Below are 17602 nucleotides of genomic sequence, written 5' to 3'. Positions count from 1 at the left end.
ACTTAGTTGGGGAGTCACATTCTTCTGACCTAAAGCAATTGCTACTTTTTAAAAGGTATTTGGCTGATAATCTAAGGATTCACCATGTAGTAGTCTAAGCCAGTCTTCTTAATTGAGAAGATGACAAGCTTTCCAAAACAGTTAAAGACTATTAGAAAAACAATAATTACCACTAAAAAAACATAAGTGACATTCTACAGAGGAACATGGGCATCATATGTGCATGTGTTATATGGACTTTACGGCCCAATATTGAACAAGCTAAGTGAGCACACTACTTCAATTCAATGGGAGTTTATATGAGTCGTATAAGAGACATACTAACTGTTGAAACGATCTACTTTTGTTTACAAACAAACCCATATGGCTTTGGGCGTGACGTCAGTGGAATCATGTGCTTGCTAACTGGGAGCTGTCAGGAGCAGGCCTACAAAAATAACCAAACAACCCACCGTGACTAGAACAATCTAAAGAGGAGTACTCAGACCGTCAACTTAACTTCCACAATAAATTTATCTGATAAACATATCAGAGCCAAATTGGCTTACACGCTGGATATGACAAAGTGCATAAACATATATAACAAGAAGTATTCCCCCAGATGTATGTTACAACTTCACATATAGGGATAAACAGTTCTTATCTTGTAGATGTATTAGTTCACAGTAGAAGTACAAATCCCGTGGAATCCAGTGGGGAGGATGTTTCTCTTCATAATGCAGTAGGCCTACTGCAGGCCTACGCCATCACAAATGGTCAGAGGTGATCAGAAATTATATCACCAGAAATGGTCATAACCAGGGCTATGACCTCAGCCCAGTTCTGCACGTGCTTCCAGTGATGTCACCAAACAGCCGTCAGTCAGAAAGCTCAATCTTTGCCATGTTGTCCTTGAAAAAAGGAAATATAAAACATGTATCAAAAACATGCTTACAATACAGATAAACATTATTTGGGCAAAAAGGTATTTGCTTGGTTTCTTTACAGAAGGGCGGGTCCTAGAGGTTTTAGACTGGTCTGGATGAGATTATCTATGGGATTATCTATGGTTATCTATTATCTTTTTGACCTCATGGGGGAAAAGGTCTTAGGAAACACTCTAATTAGTATAAAGGGGGAAATCAGAAAGCCCAAACCTAGCCACGTGGAGCTTGAGCTAAAGCTGCTTTAAAATATACAAGGCACAGAAAGACTCCCTGGACCCAGAGGCGTATCTAGGGAAAATAGCGCCTAGGGCAAGCACTGAAATTGTGCCCCCTGTCCAAACATCTGACATCAGATAACGTTACCATAATATCAGCTCAAAAATACAAGTCAAGCTCATTAATCTTTTAATATTTCAAATACTATTTAGCAGTGGACATAGCCAGACCCAAAAATGCTGGAAAACTACAAATTTTAGTATGCTGGGGTTCATGAAATACCCAAATACTATGTGGAGGTGTACTTGGAAAACTAAACAGAAGTGACTGTCTAATTCTCTGCTATGCATTGTAGCATCACTATTACATAAGTTTTAAAAATAAATGGAGAATTTGGCTTTTCCCAGATACTCTGAAAACAATTAAAGGATATGCAGAGTAAACTGTGTCACTGCTTGGAATATATTCTAGTATTTCAGAAAGACAGATAAAATGAGAGAAAGAGAGCAAGAAACTCCCAGTGGCCTTAATACTAAGGATTTCACACCGATTCAAAGACAAACTCACCATTAATAGCCATATTAGGAAGACATCACATTTAACTCACTTATCACAGGAAGCAAAGAGCAAATGAATATAATACTAGCTCATAAGCTTCATCTCAGTATTCACAAGCCCTGATTCTCTGTACATAGTGCCAAATTGAATATGTGTACAGTGACATATTATTAATTTTTTTTAAAAAATACCTGTAGCCCCTTTGGGGGGCTTCCTAAAGGCTGGGAGGGTCTGCAAAGGTTTTCCCTCCCCACGCCAGCCTCTTAATTCACCGCCGCAGCCCATCCCAGGCTGATTTTCGGGCCTGTTTGGGCCTGCAAAGATTGGCGTAGTGGCCATTTTGGAGGCTTCCACACATGCTCAAATGGCCTCTGTGAGGCCTGGCAAGGCCTAGGGCTCACAGGGACCATTTGAGCATGTGCGGTGGCCATTAAAAAAAAAAATTAATGGCCGCCGAAAACAAAATGGCCACCATGCATGTTCAAATGGCCTCGGTGAGGCCTGGCATGGCCTAGGGTCTCACAGAAGACATTTGAGCATGCACAGTGGCCATTTTGTTTTTGGTGGCCATTTTTTTCATTTTTTCATTTTTAAAAATGGCACCCCCCCCTTCAAGTGGCGCCCAGAGCATGTGCCCTGCCTGCCCTACCCTAGATATGCCCCTGCCTGGACCTCCAGAAGAAGCAGGCTTCTGGAGTCTGTGAGTACCTTCCTTAGTAAATCCCTATCCTTTAATCCCCAGTACTATTTTCTATGGTTCTAAATAGTTCTGTTATAGAATTATATAGCAGTATTTTCTACTGTATTAATTTAAATCCCCCCCCCCCCCAATTTTGTAGTTTAAATGGGGGTGGTAGATTTTAAGGGTGGTTTTCCCTAAACCTAAGCCTTGTGGTTCAGAACATCCCAAATTGAAGAGGGCTTGTGTTTTGTTTTGTTTTGTTTTGAGTTTTATCATGAGCTTTTGCAGACTAGCATTTCCCTTCATCAGATGCACTAGTCCACAAGTGTTTGTGATGAATGTATTGCTTTGAAGGAGTAACAAATTATTTAGGGCAAAGAAGAGAACTTTTAGGGCAAAGGACAGCCACTGTCCACCCCTCTGCCACACCAGGCACCCACACAAACAGTGGTGCCACGGAGGGCAATGTTGGGAGAGGAAGGACTTTCCTCCTCCTAGGGCACGAGCACAGCACTCCACACGGCTACTCCCTCCCTACAGCTCACTGCTGGAAATGGTGGCAGGCCTAGGTGGAAGCCATTTAACCCAGCAGCAATCACCCAGATGATCGCCAGGAAAGTTTACATGAAGCACAGGTTCACTTAAATTAGGCTTAAAACTGGGTTAAAAAGTGAGACTTGGCAGGACTTGGCATGGGGGCAGTGCTTCACACATGCAACCTAACCCAGGCTGTGCTGCCCTAGCCTGAACTAGGCTGCACATGTGAATATCCTTATTGTTTCTCTATAGAAAAAGCCATGTGTTGGGCAGGCTGACACTTGAGAACAACCACCTGGGAACGTGCACAGAATAGGCAGTATTATCGCTTCCTATTCTGGGAAGCAGAGCTTTAGCGAGATTTGCTATGGCCATAAGGTATGCTAAGTCACACCTGCATAGCTCGCCCTTCCAAGATTAAGTGGTAGTTATCTGCACCTTGTGGGGGTGGGGGGTGGGGTTATTTTAATGGAAAATTTTATTTATATTGAGCAATTAACAACAATATTGAAATGACTTATTCATTATGTTGCTGCTTCGCTTCTCAGATGTAGACCGGATCTATCTACCCATAGTCTTGGACAACAAACATTAAATATCAGGATATAGGTATTTATGTATTTATGTATTTATTTATTTGATTTATATACCGCACTTCCAAAATGACTCAGGTCGGTTTCCAATTAAAACAAACCACTAAAACAGTAAAGAGCTAAAACAAATTAAAAAACAACATAACAATTAACAATTTAAATTTTTTAAAAAACAATTAACAGTGATTAAAAACCCCAAAATCGGGTTTTGGATTTTAAAATAGACCAAATATTTTAAAACCCCAAATTTAGGAAGCTCAGAAAGCTTGGGTGAAAAGATGGGTTTTCAGGTGTTTTTTGAAAATTGCCTGAGATAGGGAAGATTGTATCTCAGCAGGGAGCGCATTCCACAATCTCGGGGCAGCGACCGAAAAGGCCCGTCTCTGTGTAGCCACTAAACGGGTCAGGGGCAACTGGAGACGGACCTCCCCAGATGACCTCAATGGGTGGTGGGGCTCATAATGAATAAGACGCTCTCTTAGATACCCAGGGCCTAAGACGTTAAGGGCTTTGTAAGTTATAACTAGCACTTTGTATTTTGTCCGGAAACCTATTGGCAGCCAGTGTAACTCCATCAGTAAAGGAGTAGCATGGTCTCTCCGAGATCACCCAGAGACCTGGCTGCCGCATTCTGCGGCAGCCAGGCTGCCGCATTCTGAACCAACTGAAGTTTCCGGACTATGTACAAAGCCAACCCCACGTAGAGCGCATTACAGAAGTCAAGTCTGGAGGTTACCAACAAATGTACCACTGTTTTGCAGTCGTTCATCTCAAGAAATGGGAGCAGCTGGTGTATCAGTCGAAGCTGATAGAAAGCACCCCTGGCCACTGCCTCAACCTGAGAAACCATGGAGAGGTGCGAATCCAGAAGTACTCCCACACTGTGAACCTGCTCCTTTTGGGGAAGTGTGACCCCATCTAGAACAGGTAGAGCAAAATAGTCTCTGGAGTTCCGACCCCGCACAATAAGTACCTCTGTCTTATCTGGATTCAGTTTCAGTTTATTCTCCCCCATCCAGCCCATTACTGCTTCCAAGCAGGCATTTAGGGAGGATGTGCCAGCTCCTGAAGAAGTTGACATGGAGAAGTAGATTTTCTGAGGGATCTAATGCAGGTTTCTTTAGAAGAGGTCTAATGATTGCCTCCTTAAGAAAAGGAGGCATCCTGCCCTCCCTCAGAGAAGCATTTATGATTTCCACCAGGCTGTTTACAACAACCTCCCTGCTAGATCGAACAAGCCATGTTGGACAAGGGTTAAGAGAACAAATGGTAGACCTCACTGCTCCAAGCAGCTTGTCCACATCCTCAGGAGTCACAAACTGAAACTGATCCAGTCGAATCACATAAGAGGAGTCGTTGGGCACCTCCAGCTCAGACATCAAATTAATAGTGGAGTCTCCATCTAGGTCGGCCCAAATCTGAGATTTAATCTGCGAAAAACTCTTTAAATACATCACAGTGGGTAACTGATGACTCCAAATTCTGGTTCAAGGGAGTGGGGGGGCAGATACTAATCCCCTCACAGCCCTGAACAACTCTGCCAGACATGAACTCACAGAGGCAATGTGGGCAGAAAAGAACCGCCTCTTCGCTGCACATATTGTCTGAGCATAGATCTTTAGATGTGCTCTATGTTGCAATCTGTCAGATTCGAGTCGAGTCTTCCTCCCCTTCGCTCCAGTCGCCTACCTTGCCACTTCAGCCCCCATAGATTTTCTGTATACCAAGGGGCCAATTTGAAGCAGGTCGGAGGAGACGCTTGGGAGCAATCGTGTCTACTGCCCTGGTGAGCAAGTTGTTCCAATTCTCGGCCAGGGCATCAACAGGATCACCAACAAAGTCAACATTAAATCCCTCCAAGGCTTCTTGGAATCTTAGTGGGTCCAGTAACCTCTTCGGGCGGACCATTCTAATGGGAAATGGTCGTAAGTCCAACCTTAATCAGATGGTGGTCCATCCATGACAATGGGAAAATCACAGGAGTCCCCACCCATGGAACACCACCCTGATCAGAGTAAAAGACCAAATCAAGCATGTGACCTGCAATATGCATCGGTCAAGCGACCACTTGGGATAGGCGCATAGTTGTCATGGCTCCTGAGCTACCCCGGACAGATTGATCCCAAAGTGAATATTGAAGTCCCACAACACCAAGAGTCTGGGAGACTCCAACGCAAGTTGCGCAACCAAGTCCGTGAGCTCAATTAAGGATTGCGCTGGGCAGCGAGGAGATTGGTACACCAACAGAAGTCCCAATCTATCCCTGGTCCCCAAACTTAAGTACACACATTCAATATGGTCCGATACCCTGACAGGGACCCTGGTAAGGGAGATGTTATCCCTATAGACTACAGCCACCCCACCTCCCCGCCAATGTCCCCTCACCTGCTCCTCTACAGAATATGCTGGGGGGTGAAGCTGGACCAAACTGGACCACTAGACTCCCCCAACCAAGTCTCGGTAATACATACCAGGTCAGCCCCTTCACCCATGATCAAATCATGGATGAGTTCAGATTTATTTTGGACTGACCTGGCATTACAGAGGAACAGAGAAAAGCTATGTGGGTTGTTGGCAGTGTACCCCGAGGTCAAAGAGCTGGCAGGACAGCTGGAAGGTGAGATAGCTATTAAATTTCTGACTACCCTTCCCCTAGAACGGCCCGCTGACCTGCCAACATTACTTCTTCTATTCCCCACCACCACCACTGGGATAGCTGCCCCATAGTCAACAAAGGCGCTCCCTGTCTCCCCATCTTCAGATGAATGCAAACACATTACAGCAACTTCAACCCAAGTCTAAAACAGCTTAAAACGAATTAAACAGAAGTCCTCTAGCCCTCGCCCTCATTCTCCCCCGAAGTGGCTCCCCCAAAGGGGTGACCTCCTTTGGTGTCGCCCCTTTGATGGTGACCCTGCTGCCACAAGCAGCCTTCTCATAAAGCCCAAAACTGAGCAGGTGACCTGAGGAACAGCTGAGTCACTCAGGGGCTTGTCCCAGTCCTGCCCACACTTCCCACAGATGTTGACCTGAGGCTGAAAACCCACAGGAGAAGCAAAAGCAGGCAGGCAACAGCAGAAGGAACCCCAGCACCCACCTGGTCTCTCACTCCAGGCAGCACTGGGTGGGAGATTGATGGACTCTAGGAAAGCTCATAATCCCTTAACGACTTGGAACCAGGCTATTTAAGAGAGAGCCTTCTCTGTCATGAACCCGCCCGCCTTTTATGATCTTCTGGAGAGTTCCGGTTGCTACCAGCTCATCTGGTGGCAACTCAGGACCAGGCTTTCTCTGTGGCTGCCCCAGGGCTTTGGAATATGCTCCCTGCTGAACTAAGAGCATCTCCTTCTCTGTTTGTTTTCAGAAAGACCCTCAAGACTTACCTGTTCTCGCAAGCTTTTAATTAGAATTTTAATTATTTTAATAATTTGTTTTATATTGTTTTTTTAATCGTGTTTTATGTATTTTAACCTGTGATTTTAATGTTTGGATTTGTACATTGCCTAGTGATTTACATATCAAGCAGTATGACAATATGTTAAATAAATAAATAAATAAATAAATAAATAAAGTAAGTAAGTAGTGTACCTTCTCAAGTACATACAATACTGTGCCTGACACTCTACAATTAACATCAGATATTTATTATGTTACAACACTACATTGATTCATGTTCTTTATTATGTAACTTTGCCTTTGTGTTACCCATTCATTATGTCATCAGTATATGTGGTGTCAGAAAAAGCATATAATAACTGTAGATGACCTGTGTTCAAGAGCTAGTTATTGGACCTTTCTTGGCACTTCAGACAGAACATGCCCTAGGTAGAAAAATGTGTGGTCCCTGCCTTAAGCTACGCATATGCTCAGATTACAATCTGAGTTGGAAGTTAGACCAGTTCTTTTCTTCCAATTCTTGCTCTAAAGCAGAACATAGGAGGAACATAGGAAGCTGCCATATACTGAGTCAGACCATTGGTCTATCTAGCTCAGTATTGTCTTCACAGACAGGCAGCAGCTTCTCCAAGGTTGCAGGCAGGAATCTCTCTCAGCTCTATCTTGGAGAAGCAAGGGAGGAAACTTGGAACCTTCTGCTCTTCCCAGAGCGGCTGCATCCCCTGAGGGGAATATCTTACAGTGCTCCCACTTCTAGTCTCTCTTTCATATGCAATCAGGGTGGACCCTGCTTAGCTAAGGGGACATGCTTGCTACCACAAGACCAGCGGTCCACTCCAATGTTCTATGCCCGAAGAATCTGCACTTGGTGTTTGTAGCTTTTGTATCATGCCTAGATTAAGGGCTTCTATCATGAATTCAAAAACATCCAAAAGAGATTCAGAGTCATCCTGTTCCATTGTTCTTAAGTGTTTTACAAGGCACTGTCTCTGTAGTCAGGTGAACAGCAGTTACCAAGAGATTCTAGATTTAAAAGCAGGCTTGTCAAACTGAACCCTTGGCTGATAGAGCAACAGAGTGCAAAACTTTTCCAGCTAATTGTAAGTCTGGAGCTTGTGATCCAGACTAGTGTGCTACTGAATGGAAGAATGCTTGCCTGTGTGCAACATTTGCACAAATGTGGTATACCACATCTGTTTTAATGGGAAATTTTGTGCAAGAATCTTCTTGCAAAAATCCAGGTTTTTTAATGGAACTATATTTAACTTTTTAAACTAGCGCAGAGTTGCTTTATTGCTCTGGATGTTAGATCATGTTTTTCTGTGAACTGGGACCCTCCAAATAGAACGTGGTTAGAACCTAGCTGTTTGTCAGAATGCAAAGCACGAGATGAGATGCAGGATATGTTGACATCCCAGAGGTGCATGTTCTCAAAAGAGCAGGTCTGTGCCTTTTTTTTTACTACAGGGTAAAAAAAAAAAAAAAGCAAACAAATTAAAACACATCAGGCTTACCAGCTTGTCAGGCTCCTCAACTGGGGTTTGCTCTTCAGGTTTTGTAAGCACGCCACCATCCATGGCTTCCTCACTTTCAGATGCTGAAGTAAAGCATATAGCCCTGCAGTAAGAGGATATTGGGCTGCCTGAAATTGGCATCAGGCAATCACATGATGACCAATCTTTACTAGAACTGCAACACTTACTGTCACCCTGAAAATCCTGGAGAATGCTTGACAAATAAGAATGGCAGTCAAACTCATCATTTTCAGAAAAGTCCCCATCTGAATTTTGCAACAGTAATCACACCTATTAAAATGAGGTCTCCTCTTTATGAATCCCCCCTCCCCACCATGCAGCTTTCATTTCACAGGAGCTTCCATTTCAGAATCTGATGAATTCATGCTTCTGTTAGGGGAATGATACATGTTGTCCACTGTTCTGTGAACTCTTGCACTGGGAAGAGTGTTGCAGTATGTGTGGCTGTGCCTGTAAATATTTTACATGGATTTCAGCTAATATGTAAAGTGTGTCTTGTTTTATTTTATATTTTTTGTAACTTTTCTAATGAAACATATCTGTTCTGACTTGGATGCCAAGATTTTTGCGGCACTGGAAATGGATGTTGCCAATGCACTGACTGGTCTTGTTATATTGGATCGTTTTCAGACTGTGTTGTCCAAGGAGGTGGACAGGCTGCTTGGAAGGTTGAGGCCTACCATGTGTGTCCTCAACCCTTGCCCTTCATGGTTGGTGAAGGCTTCTAGGGAGGGACTAGGCCCATGGGTGGCGGGGGTGGTGAATGCCTCACTAGAATAGAGGGTGGTCTCCCTTGCCTGAGGGAGGCAGTCATTAGGCACCTCCTTTAAAAGCCCACATTGGACCCAGATGACTTAAATAACTTTCGACCAGTTTCAAACTTCCCCTTCTTGGGTAAGATGTTGGAGAGCATTGTGGAGTCTCAGCTCCACGCAGCCCTGGATTAATCCGATTACTTAGATCCTTTCCAGTCTGGCTTCTGACCTGGATATGGGACTGAAACTGCCTTGGTCGCCCTGGTGGATGACCTATGCTGGGAGGTAGACAGAGGGAGCATGTCTCTGCTGATCCTCCTGGACCTTCTCAGTGGCTTTCAATACCATCAACCATGGTATCCTTCTGAGATGCCTCTCTGGGTTAGGACTTGGGGGCACGGTTATATGGTAGTTCCGCTTCTACTTGGAGGATTGTACTCAGAAGGTGGTCCTGGGGGATGCCTGCTCCACCACTTGGCCTGTGGCCTATGGAGTGCCACAAGGATCTATTCTGTCCCCCATGATGTTTAACATTTACATGAAACCGCTGGGAGACGTAATCCATAGGTGTGGGCTGCGGTGCCATCAATATGCTGATGACACCCAGCTCTACCTATCTTTTAAGTCAGCAGACATCAGGGAGGCAGTGGATGCCCTGAAGCAGGGATTGAAGGCTGTTCTGGACTGGATGGGGGCAAACAAGCTGAAATTTAATCCAGTTAAGATGGAAGTGCTCTGGGTTGGTAGAACTGATCATCCAAGTAATGAGTTAAGTCTGGTCTTGGATGGGGTCACACTCCCTCTGAAAGACAAAGCCTGCAGCTTGAGGGTCCTTCTGGACCCAATGTTATCCTTGGAGGTGCAAGTGGTGGTGTTGTCATCGTGCAGAAGCACCTTTTACCAACTACGGCTGGTATGCCAGCTGCAACCCTACCTGGAGAAGTCGGACCTGACCTCTGACTTCTCCAGTTGACAATACAGTCACTCATGCATTGGTAACATCCAGATTGGACTACTGCAATGCACTCTACGTCAGGCTGCCCTTGAAGCCTGTTAGGAAGCTTCAGGTGGACTCATCATTTTCAGAAAAGTCCCCATCTGAATTTTGCAACAGAATGCTGCTGCAAGGATGCTCGTGGATGCAAGTCATTTCATGAGTATCACACCCATCCCGTGACAGCTTCATAGTCCACTTCTGGGCTAGATTCAAGGTGCTAGCTTTGACCTTTAAAGCTCTACATGGCTTGGGGCCAGGATACCTGTTGGACTGCTCATCATCTCAGGCCCTGCTCATGGCCCCATTACTTACAGAGATCCGGTTGGCAGGGACTACAGACAGGGCCTTTTCGGTTGTGGCCCCTCGGCTTTGGAACAGTATCACATGGAGCAGTGGCCAATTTGTGTAATTTGTGTAATTTTATTGGCTGAAACAGGCCGAACATGCCCTGTGGCTTAGATGAGGCCATTTTACAGTTCTGTAGAGACTGTGGAAAATGCTAGGACTCAGCTGTGGCCTGTGGGCCTATCTTTGCCACCGGCACACTTGAACATTAAGCCTGGGCAAGCCAGGGCAATGGATATGATGCTGAAGAGCCTGTCCTACCCTCCAGCAGACCTGAAAACTCAATAGATGGTCATTTTTGCTGTGGGCCAGGTTATGGTTCCAGAAACAACCTTACCAGTGAACCAGTATGAAGAACTAGAAATGGTATGTAGGTACTGTAACACCACCCCTGCTCCAGCTACTGATTATTATTTTATTTTTATTTTTATTATTTAAAATATGTATACCCTGCCCCTCCAATAGACTACTGCTTAGGGTGGCTCACAACAATAAAATAGATACAAGACACAATACAAGTAATAAAATTAACCAAATTGAAGTTGGTTCAAATTTAAACCAAGTTAAAACCAAGTTAAACCAAGTTGGTTCAAATTTAAACCAAGTTAAAAGTGAGGTTGAAACAGCACTCATTAATTAGGTTTAGATTAAAAGTTAGTTTAACAGCCAAAAACTGAAAATTATAAAAAGCTAAAGAACCTACCAGATATAACCAAAAATGGAACATTAAAAAGCCTCCTTAAAAAGAAATATGTTTAGTTGTTTTTTAAAAAACACTGATGGGGGGAGCATGGTGAAGCTACCAATAGGAACCGAGACCTATTGGACCAAGGTATATGTAGAGGGCTCGCATGGCCACCTTAGGGCATGCTCAGGTGTATTCTGGGGTGGAGGTGGAAGGGTGGGGGGCAGAAATTCTGGGGTGAGGGCATAGTCTTGGTCTGACTATTTCCAGTGATGAAGGTCCACCTCTGACTGTTTCCAGTGATGTAGGCCTGCTTCTGACAAATCTCAGTGATATCAGCAAGCACATGCTTCCAGTGATATCACCCCAGAAGTCACTTGGCTTTGTTTGTAAACAAAAGTACATAGTTTTTGACAGCTAGTGTGTCTTTTATACCACCTATATGCCCCAAATATATCTTTTTTCTTTTTAGGAGCTGCTTCAAAAAAAAAAAATGCAATGAGATTATTTCTCCTGGTTTCTCTCACTCAAATTGGCTTTCTTGTGCCCAAAAAGAATACAAATCTTGCATGTATTATACAAGTTTCCTTGTCATCTCTTGTGAACCTCTGTGCCAAAGAGAAAAATAATGGCTGAGCTTCATAACTGCTTCAGGCATACAGAAGAGCTAGGGATTGCCCAGTAAAATTTGACATTTTTCTTCCAAACTACGATGACATATCACAAAGGAATGCCTAGCAGGGGCGTAACTACTATTAGGCAAGGGGAGGCGGCTGTCTGGGGGCCCCCACACCTCGAGCCCCCCCCAGAAGCTAGTCACATGACTATATATTGTGAAGTGTGTGTGTGTGTGTGTGTGTGTGTGTGTGTGTGTGTGTGTGTGTGTCAGCGAGGGGCCCATTTTAAAATTTTGTCTCTGGGCCCACTCTAGCCTTGTTACGCCCCTGATGCCTAGAGCTATATAAATCTGCCCATCACTGCTGTATTGCTGCCCATCATCTGGGTGATGGATGATGCTTTTTCTTCAGGAGGACCACCAGGAGTATGTTTTTTTGGTGGAAGCACCCAGTCTATGGAACTCTCCATAGAAAGGCTCTCCTGACACCTTTAACTACCATCGCTACAACAGAAACTACCTTATGTTGTAAACTACTGTTACAAAAGTAGTATGAGTGGAAGAAAGATGTTCCATTGAAAAAAGAAGTCCAAGCCTTTGGGGCAGATTAAACTGGCTACATGATTCTTTGGATCCTGGCCAATAATTTCTGTCGGACTTCAGCATTACATTTACACTACATATTTGATCACAAGTTTCATTTGTGCTACTTGAACTGCTTTTATATACGAAGAGTGGGTTAAAAACACCAACTGAACAATTGTTTTTAAAAGTAATGGTCCGCTGGCTTGGATCAACGACTCCAGAATTACAAGGGCTACAAAAGAAAATATTCCTACAAACACTAGAAAAGTGAAAATGGATGAAGTGGGAGAAATCCTCTTCAAAAGAATTGTTTTTTTCACAGAGGTCTTTCATAGTAGAAACATTTTAAGGGTTTCATTATCTGAGCCTGATATTTGCTGAGCTTAAGTATTTCTTTCCAAAGAATATCTGAAAAAAATTAAAGAACCCTTGAATCAGCTTGACTACACAAAAGGACCATTACTTTATCAAAGCTAAGATGGACATAAGAGCATGAGATCATTTCACATCAGGAAACACTGCTGTTCATTCAGTTATTCCCTGAACAATATATATTAAATATATATTATCATATACTATATTAAAAGTGATGCAACGAGAGAAGCAAACTGGAGAAACTGCATTTCTATCATTGCTGTTCCAAGCACAGCCAAGACCACATACTGCCGCAACCTACCACAAACTAGTGTTATCCCACATCCTCCCTCTGCAGTTCTCATAATCCAACCTGCAATTTCATCAAAAATTATCAGGTGAGGCTTACTTTTTGCATAGGCATCTATGCACTTTCATCTCCTATGGTTACTTTTTCAGTTCATTAAGCAACAACAAATCCTGCTCATAAAAATTTATGGGTATATCAGGTGATGAATATGAACAGCACTCTGATAATGATGCAACTCATGAAGAGGCCCAGCAAATATTTTTCTGAGCGATAGCTACAAATAATTGTATATAGGACAAAGCCTATATACTCTAGTTCAGCTTTAGTTAATGGGAAAGCAAAGGCAGGTTTGCCACTCATGTCAACATAACTGCCAGGTATGGCCACCATAGTAGGGATGTTCACAGAACCTGTATGGACAGTTCCATGCCATACCAAATTCAAACTGGCCCAGCCAGTGCAAGAGCACCAGGCTTTCTATCCAAATGGCATCTGATTATGTGTGGAGGCCCACTGTGCACTCTGTACTTACAACACAGAGGCCTGAATCAGGCCACAGCCACCAGCCTGGGCAGCTATTAGAGACACTGGTGGGAAGTTTAGAGGAGCCCCTGCTGCCACTGTCCCACTGCTGCCAGGAAGGTAAGTCCCCCTCTTCCCCCCACCTGCCCTTTGAGAATCCTCCTTTGCTTGTAAAGGGGAATCTGGTTCTGTTCTAAGCAGGGCCGGGCCGGTTCAAACTTGTACTGGTTGAACTGGCTTATACACCCCTACAAAATAGTCTATGCATTTTATAATACACACTTACTGAATAATATTTCCTACCTTCAATAAGGTAGAGTTCAACCAGAACTTGGTTCTGATTACTAGTTGTGTGTGTGTGTGTGTGTGTGTGTGTGTGTGTGTGTGTGTGTGTGTGTGTACACAGATTCAGAGTACTAGCAGTGGCAACAATTGACTGTTCATATTTCTCCTGTGACCTATGGTTTTTCCTGTGACTAGTGATGATCCAAGTATGTTCATAATATGAATCCAGGTGGGCTCATAATGCTCACTTCAATACATTACTACCCCCCCCCCCATTTCTTTCCAACTTGGGTTAAAACCCAAGCTCTTAAGGCCTCACTTCATTCTCCACCCATTCATTTATCTACCTACCAAGCATTTTTCCAACCTCAACTTCCTTTCTTTTCTGCTGCTTTGGCAGTGGAAGAAATTAGGGCGATCACTCTCTCTTCCCTCTCTGATACTTGGACTGCTTCTATGGCTGAGTGCCAGACTCAAACATCAGTCATCCCAGACAAGAGCTATAAGAATTTGCTGTGTTTTTTCCATATAATTCATTTCAATTGATCCCTCGGTGATAAGTTCCCCATTTATACTTTAACACACACCCTTTTTTCTTTGGAGATACAAAGTTGTCTGAAAATGAATAGAGAAGTTAATCAGACATTTCAAACATTTCAAAATCTTGACATTTGAGATATCAGTCATTTTCAAACAAAAATGCAGTATATAGCTGGGCATGAACCACTGTGAACTAAGGAGCTGTTAGAAAGACATTCATTCATTCATTCATTCATTCATTCATTCATTCATTTATTTATTTATTTCACTTTTATACCACCCCAACTCGTGTCTCTGGGTGGTTAACAATGATAAAACAGTTAAATACACATATAAAAACACATAAAAACAATTAAAAACTAACAATTTAAAAGTCAATCACAGAATAAAAAGCCTATTAAAAAGCTGAAAAAGCCTGAGTAAAAAGATGGGTTTTAAAGTATTTTTTTAAAATTGTCAGAGATAGGGAGGATTGTATCCCCATAGGGAGTGCATTTCATAGTCCTGGGGCAGCAACCGAGAAGACCCGTCTCCGTGTGGCCACCAGACGAACTGGTGGCAACTGAAGACGGACCTCCACGGACAACTGCAATGGACGGTAGGGCTCATAATGAAGATAACATTCTCTCAAATACCCAGGGCCTAAGCTATTTAGGGATTTATAAGTTATAACTAGCACTTTGTTTTTTGTCCGGAAATCTATAGGCAGCCAGTGTAACTCCATCAGCAGAGGTGTAACGTGGTCTTTCCGAGATGACCCAGAGACCAACCTGGCTGCTGCATTCTGAACCAACTGAAGTTTCCGGACTAGGTACAAAGGCAGCCCCACGTAGAGCACATTACAGAAGTCAAGTCTGGAGGTTACCAACAAATGTACCACTGTTTTGCAGTCATTCATCTCAAGAAATGGGCGCAGCTGGTGTATCAGTCGAAGCTGATAGAAAGCACCCCTGGCCACTGCCTCAACCTGAGAAACCATGGAGAGGTGTGAATCCAGAAGTACTCCCACACTGTGAACCTGCTCCTTTTGGGGAAGTGTGACCCCATCTAGAACAGGTAGAGCAAAATAGTCTCTGGAGTTCCGACCCCGCACAATAAGTACCTCCGTCTTATCTGGATTCAGTTTCAGTTTATTCTCCCCCATCCAGCCCATTACTGCTTCCAAGCAGGCATTTAGGGTGGATATGCCAGATCTTGAAGAAGTGACATGGAGAAATAGAGCTGGGTATCATCAACATACTGGTAACACCCAGCTCCAAATCCCCTGATGATCTCTCCCATTGGTTTCATGAAGGTTATAATAAGCTTTGGAGAAAGTACGGAGCCTTGAGGGACACCATAGTTAAGCTCAGATCTCGAAGAGCAACAATATCCAATCGACACCATCTGGAATCTATCCGAGAGGTAGGAGCGGAACCACTGTAAAACAGTGCCTCCCACCCCCAACCCTCTCAGACGTTCCAGAAGGATACTATGGTCGATAGTATCGAAAGCCGCCAAGAGATCCAAGAGGACCAACAGAGTCACACTTCCTCTGTCAATTCCCAATTGGAGATCATCCATCAGGCCGACCAAAGCCGTCCCCACCCCATAGCCCGCCCAAAAACCAGTTTGAAATGGGTCTAGATAATTAGTTTCCTCCAAGACCGCCTGGAGCTGAGAGGCCACCACCCCCTCAATTACCTTGCCCAGCCATGGGAGGTTGGAAACAGGCCTATAATTGCTCAGCTCTGAGGGATCTAACGCAGGCTTCTTTAGAAGAGGTCTAATAATTGCCTCCTTGAGACAAGGAGGCATCCTGCCCTTCCTCAGAGAGGCATTTATGATTCCCACCAGGCCGCCTACAACAGCCTCCCTGCTAGATAGAACAAGCCATATTGGGCAAGGGTCAAGAGAACAAGTGGTAGGCCTCACTGCTCCAAGCAGCTTGTCCACGTCCTCAGGAGTCACAAACTGAAACTGATCCAGTCGAGTCACATAAGAGCAATTGTTGGGCACCTCCAGTTCAGACATCAAATTAATTGTGTAGTCTCCATCTGTCGGCCCGAATCTGAGAGATTTTATCTGCGAAAAATTCTTTAAACACATCACAGCGGGTAACAGATGACTCAAAATTCTGGTTTGGTGGGGGTGCAGAGACTAGTCCCCTCACAACCTTGAACAACTCCGCCGGAAGTGAACTCGCAGAGGCAATACAGGCAGAAAAGAACCGCTTCTTTGCCACACGTATAGCCAGAGCATAGATCTTTAAATGTGCTCTGTGTCATAATCTGTCGGATTTGAGTCGAGTCTTTCTCCACTTGCGCTCCTGTCACCTAACTTGCCACTTCAGCTCCTGTAGATCTTCCATATACCAAGGGGCCAGTTTTGAAGCGGGTCGAGGGGACACTTAGGAGCAATCGAGTCTACTGCCCTGGTGATCAAGTTGTTCCAATTCTCAACCAGGGTATCAACAGGATCATTGGCAAAGCCAACATTAAATCCCTCCAAGGCTTCTTGGAATCCTACCGAATCCAATAACCTCTTCGGGCGGACCATTCTAATAGGCCCCTTGCCCCTGAGGAGGTTGGAAGTGGTCGTAAGTCCAACCTTAACCAGATGGTTAAGGTTGGACATGTCCTTGTTCAGACTGGTTTTTGTTTCTTTTTTGAAAGGGGGAAATGTCTCTTGACTGACATGTTCCGCAGTGTAACACAGGCAGTTATGAACCACACACACTGCTGTGGACATCTAAAATACACACCCATGTTGCTGAGCAATGGAGCTGTTACTACTTACCATTGTACATTCCAACACAACTAGCATTGGGAGTAATGTGCTATGTGGATCACACAATGGTAAATAGCAACAGAACAGCCCTGAATGTTAAACATCCAGTAACATGGGTGTGTGTTTTAGATGCACACCGTGGCATGGGTAGTTCAGAATGCCCATGTTACACTGGCGGACATGTCAGCCTATCCATTGTAGTCACTCTCATTCTGCATCTTAACAATCAATATAAAGAAACAATCAAATTCCCCTGACCCTCATGTCATCTTCTATAGTTCCTAAAAGAACTGTACTATTCTGAACAAATATATATCTAAAGAGCAAATGGGCAGCCATATTGGCTAAAAGAAGAGAGGAAGGGCAGGGGGAGACTTCTAAATGCAAATAAGCCCA

General features: G+C 44.0%; 1 protein-coding gene and 1 long non-coding RNA gene across 9 annotated transcripts in view; both read right to left on the bottom strand.

The window, feature by feature from the left end:
* Nucleotides 1–494: 494 nt before the first annotated feature.
* The window catches only part of ATE1 (arginyltransferase 1), a 202045-nt gene continuing 184937 nt past the window's right edge, over nucleotides 495–17602 (bottom strand). For 7 of the 8 annotated variants that reach the window (XM_053309054.1, XM_053309063.1, XM_053309055.1 and 4 more), the window contains 2 exons: nucleotides 8423–8525; nucleotides 495–890 (listed from right to left, as the gene is read on the bottom strand). In XM_053309054.1, coding sequence (XP_053165029.1) covers nucleotides 812–890; nucleotides 8423–8525 — 182 coding nt within the window. In that variant the 3' untranslated portion in view covers nucleotides 495–811. Of the gene's footprint in view, nucleotides 891–8422; nucleotides 8526–17602 lie in introns of those variants that run through there. The other variant, XM_053309066.1, reaches the window with a different exon arrangement.
* The window catches only part of LOC128350651 (uncharacterized), a 34208-nt gene continuing 28439 nt past the window's right edge, over nucleotides 11834–17602 (bottom strand). The window contains exons 2-3 of the long non-coding RNA XR_008319363.1: nucleotides 14249–14512; nucleotides 11834–12834 (exon numbers count right to left, since the gene is read on the bottom strand). This is a non-coding gene — a long non-coding RNA (uncharacterized LOC128350651). The remainder of the gene's footprint in view (nucleotides 12835–14248; nucleotides 14513–17602) is intronic.

Source organism: Hemicordylus capensis, chromosome 3 (assembly GCF_027244095.1).
Source record: "Hemicordylus capensis ecotype Gifberg chromosome 3, rHemCap1.1.pri, whole genome shotgun sequence".
Taxonomy (NCBI): Eukaryota; Metazoa; Chordata; class Lepidosauria; order Squamata; family Cordylidae; genus Hemicordylus; species Hemicordylus capensis.
This window is presented reverse-complemented; position numbering and strand designations above follow the sequence as displayed.